Below are 9,227 nucleotides of genomic sequence, written 5' to 3'. Positions count from 1 at the left end.
GAGGCAGCTGGACGGAGAGTAACGGCAAACACCACAACTTTCATCCGTGCAGTTAGTGTCACTTTCTACACAGAGTCTGTGATATTGACATGTCAATCAATTTTCCATAACTGTTACACATCCAATATGTCTGTAGATTAAGCGATATCAAAGTGGATGTGAGATGGGGAGTGGAACAGGGCACTTTTGTTTTCCTTTGCGACTTCAAATTAAGGTGGCTCCAGTTCAGTTGTTCTTTTCTTTCTTTTCTCTCTGATTTGTCTTGTTTTTTGGTAGTGTTTACGGTCACTTGCCTTTGCGTCTTAGCCAGTGGTGTGTGTGTGTGTGTGTGTGTGTGTGTGAGAGAGAGAGACTGTATGTTCTCTATGCATGCACACAACCTAGCACACAGGTGGATATCAATAGTCATCATGCAAAGTACAAGACTGGAAATTTGATTGACATGTGAACCAAAAAGGCATCAGAGGGCAACCCATTCTTTTTGCGTACAAGATGTATTTGTTTTTCGTTTTCTTTTCAGCTTTCCTCCTACAAAGTCTGGCCGGACGTTTATCAGTAGGTGAAACAGGTATACGGGGCAAAGAACAATATTCAATTCTGTCTAATTATTAAAAAGCGCATTCTGCTGGTGCTCTCGTTCCACAGATGTTCACCGTTTTATTAATCACCAGACACCCTCAGCACGGACAGGAGTTATCGTAATGAATTATTATCTGTTCATACTCAAATTAGAGGAGATACAAATTCTGCTAAGTTGCGACCAAAAAAATCAGTGGAGGCTATTTATTTATTTATTTTTCACACAACCTGATGGACATGCGAGTTGTGACCTTTAAGTCTAAATTATCACATCAGCGAAAGTTGTGGAGGAAAACACTAAATTCACGGGACAAATGGATTCGTCAACTGACATGAACAGGACATCATTAAGTCTACACTGGAATTGTATAAAATATCTTGCCTAATCTGACGTAGTGGCCATCGTGAAAGACAAAAATCTCGTGTAGTCTGATCCCTTTCACTTCTATAAGTAAAACGGGATATCTTTCTCCTTCTAAAACAATAAACCATTTCAAGACATCTCTTATATAGAAGAACTAACAGTTGCTGATTCACAAACTTTCCTCTGCTGGTGTTTAACCATCAGCCAAATGCACTCACTGAAATCTTTTTAACTAAAAAACGCAATATAGCTTATTAGTTTATAAACCAATATTCTGTCCTCACAATTGCGTACTGAGCAAGGCTAGACAGCACACAAATGAAACTTCAGTAGACTGTTTTCTTGTGTTGACTGAGTTTACTGAATTTTCTCTTCGTAAATACTAAATACCACTAAAAAATAATACAAACAAGATACAATATTGCAGTTTACATACCATTTCCCATAAGCATGAGTACACTGAGTTCATCTTTCCAAATATCAAGTGCCTCTATACAATAAACGAGCCTCCACATCATCCTGTATTACTGTTTTTCTTTTCACTTCAAATAGCATTCATGCAGGTAAATATTCGTGAGTAGGGATATACTGACATAAGTTTTAACAGTAAATAAGCTGAACAGATAAGCTAGCAACACTGATGCTACCTCAAGGAATTTCTCTGTGTAACATGCAACATCACTTTCTTACCACAGGTTTCTTAGCACAATGAATTACATTGTTGTAGAGTCGGTAAGTATTCATACTCACAGACATATCTACTCCAAGGTTCCGAGCGATCGAAAAATATCGTGTCTAATCCTCACAGTTTAACATCTTGAAAAGAATAGGAACAGATTCGCGTCTATACAACTTGACTTTAAGCGTAATACCAAAATCGACCAGTAGGAGTCAGTAATGCAACCACTAATTAGAAAAGCCAGAACAACTAATCGAAAGAACGTAGTTTATTAATCAGTGAAACACGTTTTGAAGTCTTTCCCAAAGAGCATGAACACAGACCCATTCATCATTCTTTTTTTTTTTTTTTTTAACATTTTCCTTCTCGCCTCTAACCAGGAATCTTTTCAAGCTCTTTTTATAGCTGGTTTTATTTCTTCTCTTATCTGATGAGTGGACGTCATTTTCTTTTACTTTCCCTGCTGTGTTTTTCAGTTATGCAAATGGAATTTGTTGTTTTTGTTGTGCGTGTGTATGTGTGTTTTAGGTAAAGCTGTCTTACTGGGGCTTTGCGACCTAACTGTACAGAGATGCTGTGAGGCACAAAATGCTGTTAGGGTTAGAGAGAGATTAGTATTCTTTAGTTACAGGAACATAGGAGTCGGTGGGATTTCCCTACTAAGATATAAGTATGAACTTGTTTGTGTGTGTGTGTGTGTGTGTGTGTGTGTGTGTGCGCGCGCGCACGTGTGTATGTGTGTGTGAAGCCTGAGTGTGTATGTGTATTTGTCCATAAGCTCGTGGCATATTTTTTTTCTCTGCAATTCAACATAAAATAAATTTAAAAACTGCATCACATTATAACTATTGGTCCTCCGTTACCAACATGTGACATATGTAATTAAATGAATTCGACACTTTAACAACGCGGCTTTGTCATCTTTGATGTTTGTATGGTGTTTATACTGACATCACTAAAATGGACCTGTCTGTTATTTAGATCCATCAGAGATGATTCTCATCATACATATTATCCTCCTTCTCTCAGGTCAGTGTCGTGTGTCTAAAATTATGTGAGGTTGTGTCTGACCCCCCACAAACGTGTGTATATATCTGTACATATATTTAATATGTGAAAAGCAATTAATATGATAGGTAGAATGAGTGATTAAAAATTAAATATTTACACATTTTGATACATTTCGTTAAGACACAGGTGCTCTTGATATCTGATCAAATGCCAGGAAGTATTGACACTAACAGTTGTTCATGTATTTCTGATTTTGATAACTGTGTCTATTTGTGTATTTATGTATGTATGGATTGTATGTATTCCAGTTGAGTCATGTTAACATTGTTCTGTACAGGACTCTTCATACTGTCTACATGTGGTCCTCGTCAGTATCACTTTGTGAATGAGTTAAAGACCTGGACTGAAGCACAGACATACTGCAGAGAGCACTACACTGACCTGGCCACTATTGACAACCAAGAGGACACAGATGAGCTGATTAAAACTGTTAAAGGAGATGCTGGGCGTGTTTGGATTGGACTGGAGAGGAGGTGGCAGTGGTCTCTGGGAGATCCAGTATTCTACAGAGAGGGAGAAATGGAGTTTATAAACTGGAACCACGGAGAACCAAATAATCTCGAGACTGAGAAATGTACTGAGATGACAGCTCATGAAAAATGGAATAATGAGCCATGTAATAAGGAGAAAATGTCTGTGTGTTATGATGGTGATTACTCTTTATTCATTACTCCAGTTGGTCAAATCATATAAGAATTGAAATTTTCTTGCCATGAAATTAAGATATTTGTCAAGTTGAAAGACAAGTCCAAACAGGACCAAAATAACCCCAAAATTCAAATTAATTAGCACAAATGTCAGATGTATGTGATTATATTTTAACACAATCAAAATTTCCAAAAAGAATAGAAAAAAACCTTAAAACATATTTAAAAATGATGTATGTTATTAACAAACTGAATCATGACTGTCTGCGATGGACTGGTGTTTCCCCACCTTTCACCCTATGAGCGCTGGAATAGGCTCCAGCACCCCCCGTAACCCTAAATAGGTTAAGCGGCGTGGATAATGAGTGAGAGTGAGAGTGAATCATGACTGTACAAATCATAATGAAATGAAAGATTCTGGGAATCTCAGAGATTAAGAAAATCTTTGTCTTCCAGAGGGAAAGGTCAGCAGTGAGAGATACATAGTGATTACTCAGGCCAAAAACTGGAGAGAAGCTCAGAGCTACTGCAGAGAACATCATACAGACCTGGTCAGTGTGAGGAACCAGACTGAGAATCACATGATATGGAGATTGCTAAAGGACAATAGCTCTGCCTGGATTGGCCTGTTCATGGACCCATGGAAATGGTCAGATCAGAGTAAATCCTCATTCAGAAACTGGGCACCTGGACAACCTGGTAATAATGTGGGTACTGAGAACTGTGCTGTCATGCAGGTGAATGGTGCTAATGTGGGACAATGGCATGACTTTTCATGTGTCAATGCAAAGCCATTTGTTTGCTATGAAGGTGAGCAGATTTCACTGCAAACTTTTCAATGTAATTTACTGATAGCTATGACCAAAAAAGAAGCAATTTTGTGTTGCTCCAAGAATAATTATTTCACATTATTGTGAAAGTGCTATGGCTGGGCTGTCTTTTAGTTTTTTATATTATTTGTAGACAAGCTGATCCTGATCAATGAGACTCTGACCTGGAGTGAAGCTCTGAATTACTGCAGAGAGCATCATGTGGACCTGGTCTCAGTTCACTCAGAGAAGATCCAGAAGTGGGTGATGAAGAGGGTTGAAAAGGCCTCCACTGCTCATGTGTGGCTGGGCTTACGTTACAGCTGCACTCTGGGCTTCTGGTTTTGGGTGAGTGGAGAATCTTCCTGCTACCAGAACTGGGCTCCAGGGAATGGAACTGTGGTGGAGGAGTGTGTAAATGAAGGAAGAACTGGAGCGGTTGAGTCTGGAGGAAACAAAGAATGGATCAGCTTCTCTGAGACTGAGAGACTCAACTTCATCTGCACCAACTATGAAGGTGTGTGTAGTTGTCTGTGTGTGTGTGTGTGTGTGTGTGTATGTATGTATGTGTGTGTGTTATAATTAAACACTCTGACATTCTGTTATTTGTTCTTTCTCTCATTGTAGAAGACTGACTAGATCAGCAAAGAACAACCGGACCTTTTACCTTCAGGTTCCATGTCAGAGGAAACAAGAGTGTATGCATATCAGCTTATTTCGTTTCCCTCCATATTCACCCTGTTTCAAGAGCAGGATAAAGCCATCCTGGAGTCATGATTTTTGTGTATTTGCGGTTGTAAATTAGTGATGCTCTGTCTTTACTGGTCTAAGAAAAAATGTTGCTTTTTTAGAACATTGTTTACAATTCCTTTTGCAGAGACACTTTGATCATGTTGACAATTTTTTTCAGACTTCCAGCCTTAATTAAAAAAAAATCACTTTGAACTATACGTGTTAATTTGAAACTTGAAGATTAAAACTTGTATTCACATGAAGTGGTGTCAACATTGTCTCATCTGTCATTACTGAAGTTATTAAGTTTATGGAACCTTCTTTGTTTAACATCATCGATAACATAATAGTACATATTTGGACTTTATAGAAGATTAAAATTGAAATAGAATATTAAAAGAAAGACAAAAAGGAAAACAGCATTTGTTAGTTGCAGAGGTAACTAACTGATCAAATAAACATATGTATAACTTTGTAAAGACAGAGTTACAGAGTGACATCATTTTGACCTCAGCATTGTCATTGGGACAGAGTGGGCACATGACCCTACAATGACCTCACCACTTGAACCTGTGCTGACCAATGAGACTCAGTGAGTAGAACAAAGGCAGTAGTTCTGCAGTCTCTCATCTTCAGTCAGTTAACCATTTCACATTCATTTCTGCCTACAAAACAAATCAACGAATAGGAACGAATATGGCTCCGGCAGATACTGGGCATGGTAGAGACCCACCATCTTTTCAATGCGACTGACATACTGGATCTCCTGGATGACTCTGTACTGGGCGGAGCCATCCAGGCAGCTTTGTGGACCATGGTAAACCTGGCTGAGTGGTGTCTTATGATGCGGGAGTGTGTCTGGGCTGTCCCAACCTTGCTAAGCCACTCCTCATGATAGATCCAGTCCCGGCCATAAGCATCACATATCCCAGTCCAGACCAAACGCTGAGGTGGGATGATGGTGGTAGTGATGTTGGTGGTGCAGATGGTGTGGTCTGTGTAGAGGATGACACTGAGGCAGTCGTGCGCAATCCAGGAGAGAGGGAAGTTATATCTGAGAAGGCATTAACTTTTCTGATTAGAGATACAACATGGATTTTGAAACTGTGAGAAAACTTCAACCAGATAATCTTTGTGTCGCATCAAGGATACGTTTGACACTGTCCAACTGTTATGGTTACATTCACATAATCGTTGGTCTTCGAGTGGTGCGTCTCTTTAAACGTTGCTTCTGTCATATACTGAGAGGTGTGTTGTTCCTTTAAGAGGAGCTATACGTTGCATGTATGTGACAGGAGAAGATGCGTAAGGAGTCAGCTGAGCAGCTGAGACTGACAGAAAAAAGAGGTGAAGTTCGAAACTAGTGTACGTGATTCAATTCAGGAAACTGACGAATTAAGATGAAAACAAAAAAATAACAAAATATAGCGTTGACGACGAGAATTGGGCATAAGTAAAGGACATTGCTTTCAACATCGATAAAGTGAGTGTTCCGATGTTCGAGTGCTTCAAAGACCCAGCTACATTAGGTCCAAGATGGACGAGATGGCTAACTTCGTGTGAACTTTTTTGCCGATGGGAAGGGACTTACAGTCAACGCTGATGCACCTGCTGCAACTAGGCGGCACAGGAGAGCATTGATTTTACATCATGCGGGGCCAGACGTACAAGATATTTTCTCCACTTTGCCTAATACAGGTGATGCTGTCGATAATGATGCTGCAGTGTGAGCTTTGAATGCTTATTTTGTACCGTGTGAATGTAGCTCTTGCACGGCGTTCATTTCATACACAAAAACAAGGGGAGACAGTGAAACAGTTTGCAACCAGACTCAGGCACGCGGCTAGGGACTGTCCATTTAATGATGATAAAGATCAAATTCGTGATGCGGTAGTTGCACGATCTCACTCTCGCTCGTGCGTCACACGTAGCAATGCTCTGACTACAAGGGAGGTGGAGGAAGCGTCAAAGACTGATCCTGAGTTGACTGATTTAAGAAAAGCTATAGAACCTGGACATTTTGACAAATGTATGGCCTACGCGCCTGTAACTAATGAACTGTATGTAGTTGGCTATATTGTCCTGCGAGGTATGGTATTACCAAAGGCCTTGCGGCCGAGAGCACTAATACCCGCACACGAGGGACTTTTAGGGATTGTAGGAACCAAACAACATCTGAGGAGTGTGGGGCTTAGCAGAATGTTCTCTATAGTTGTCAAGTAACCAAAACTGCAGCAGGACGCAAGTGCGCAACACAGGATTTTATTAACACAAAGGCAGAGGAAAATAAGGAACTGGAGAGTACGACATGGTCTGTCTCACAAATTCGTACAAACGTGGTTCGCCTCACAAGTTCGTTCAAACTGAGCTCGTCTCATAAGAGTATCAGGTAAAGTTCCGTGGTGCTAAACTAAGAGTAGACTTCGCAAAGAACGTGCAAAACTAAGGGGTTTAAATAAGGAGGAAAGTAATGAAATTAAAGTGCAAACAGGTGAAGGCGGTGAGTGGTGATCAGACCGGTGATAGTAGACCGGCGACGCTGAACGCTGAGTGGCTGAAGCAGACAAGGGGGGAGGCGAGGTCGTTACAATAGTATTAAGGTCAGAAGAATAGACACACACGTTATTACATGCCTTTGTCATCACAAATTCTTTACCCTCACACATAGCAAAGACCAGAAATCACTCATTTTCTCTCCTTTCCTAACCACTTATTTCGAATATTTCAAAGCACCTGACCACACATCACGCAACCATGCACTGCAAACGGGACTATGGGCAAACCTAACACTAAAACTTTAAAACAAGAAAAAGAAATACGTAGAATAAAAGTCCTTTACAATATAGCATAAATTGTAAAAGAGTTTGTATTCTGTTAAGAGTTTTCATATGAAGTGGAATCATCCTGTTATCCTTTGTTTACTAACAACGTGATATGTGTCCCAGTTTTTTTCCCCAACCCCTCCCTTTTCTCCCCTTCCTGCTTCTAACCTGGACTCTTTTTGTCAGTTGTTATTGAAATAGAATAGAACAGAATTTTGGGGCTTCTTTTAATAACGTATAACATATAAAATCAAGTGAATTTGACGTCTTAAAAATTCAGCTTGTTATTGTCACTGTTTCTGTGTGTGTTTATGATGAGAAGACTAAAATGGGCATGTCTGTTATTTCTATTCATCAGAGATGATTCACATTGTATATATCATCCTCCTTCTTCCAGGTCAGTGTCATGTATCTACAATGAATAAAATTTAGATACAGTTGTGTTAGTTTGTGTCAGACCATTGATGGTTAAAGTGCAGATATTTGTAATATGTTGACAATAAGTTGCAGGGAAGTGTTGATACCAAGCTTGCTCAAGAATTTTTTGTTCTGGTACTTCTGTCTTTTGTGTATTTTTCTGTATGTGGATTTTCTGTTTACCATTAGAGTGACAGTCATATTAACATTGTTCTTTACAGGACTCTTCATGTTGTTTACATGTGTTCCTCATCAGTATCACTTTGTGAATGTGAAGAAGACCTGGACTGAAGCACAGACATACTGCAGAGAACACTACACTGACCTGGTCTCTGTTGACAACCAAGAGGACACAGATGAGCTGATTAAAACTGTTAAAGGAGATGTTGAGCGTGTTTGGATTGGACTGGAGAAGAATGGTGATATGAGGTGGCAGTGGTCTCTGGGAGATCCAGCAGTCTACAGAGAGGGAGAAATGGAGTTTACAAACTGGAACCCAGGAGAGCCAAATAATCTCAAGACTGAGAAATGTACTGAGATGTTAAGTGACGGACAATGGAATAATGTACCATGTAATAAGGAGATAATGTCTGTGTGTTATGAGGGTGATTACTCTTTATGCATTACTCCATTTGGTCAAATCAAATAAGAAATGCAGTTTTTCTTGCCATGGAATTAAAATATTTGTCAAGTGCATTACTTGCTCATTGCTGACACTGAACATAAATTATTCTAACTAATATATTTATGTCTAAGAAAAGTCAGAAAGTTGACCCTTAACCTAACCCTAGATTTACAGTGTAATTATATGCAAAATCCAAGATTTTGTCTTACAGTGAAAAAAAAGCTAAAAATATATACATATACACACACACATATATATATGTGTGTGTGTGTGTGTGTGTGTGTATGTTTATAATGAATTCAGCCATGATTGTAAAAATCATAATGAAATGAAAGGACCTTGGAGATTAATAAAATATTTGTCTTTTAGAGAGAAAGGTCAGCAGTGGGAGGTACATAGTGATTAATGAGACCAAAACCTGGAGAGAAGCTCAGAGCTACTGCAGAGAACATCACACAGACCTGGTCAGTGTGAGGAACCAG

General features: G+C 39.4%; 1 protein-coding gene across 1 annotated transcript; it reads left to right on the top strand.

Annotated features, from left to right (window-relative positions):
* The first annotated feature begins 1,651 nt into the window (after positions 1–1,651).
* Positions 1,652–4,784, top strand: LOC115816442 (macrophage mannose receptor 1-like). Its single transcript, XM_030779395.1, has 5 exons — positions 1,652–1,675; positions 3,006–3,191; positions 3,799–4,150; positions 4,304–4,666; positions 4,777–4,784. The coding sequence occupies exons 1-5, from the start codon at positions 1,652–1,654 to the stop codon at positions 4,782–4,784; spliced, it is 933 nt and encodes a 310-aa protein (XP_030635255.1).
* Positions 4,785–9,227: the final 4,443 nt, after the last annotated feature.

The sequence above is a fragment of the Chanos chanos genome, chromosome 7 (genome assembly GCF_902362185.1).
Source record: "Chanos chanos chromosome 7, fChaCha1.1, whole genome shotgun sequence".
NCBI lineage: Eukaryota > Metazoa > Chordata > Actinopteri > Gonorynchiformes > Chanidae > Chanos > Chanos chanos.
The sequence above is the reverse complement of the archived record's forward strand: the minus strand, read 5'-3'. Positions and strand labels throughout refer to the sequence as shown.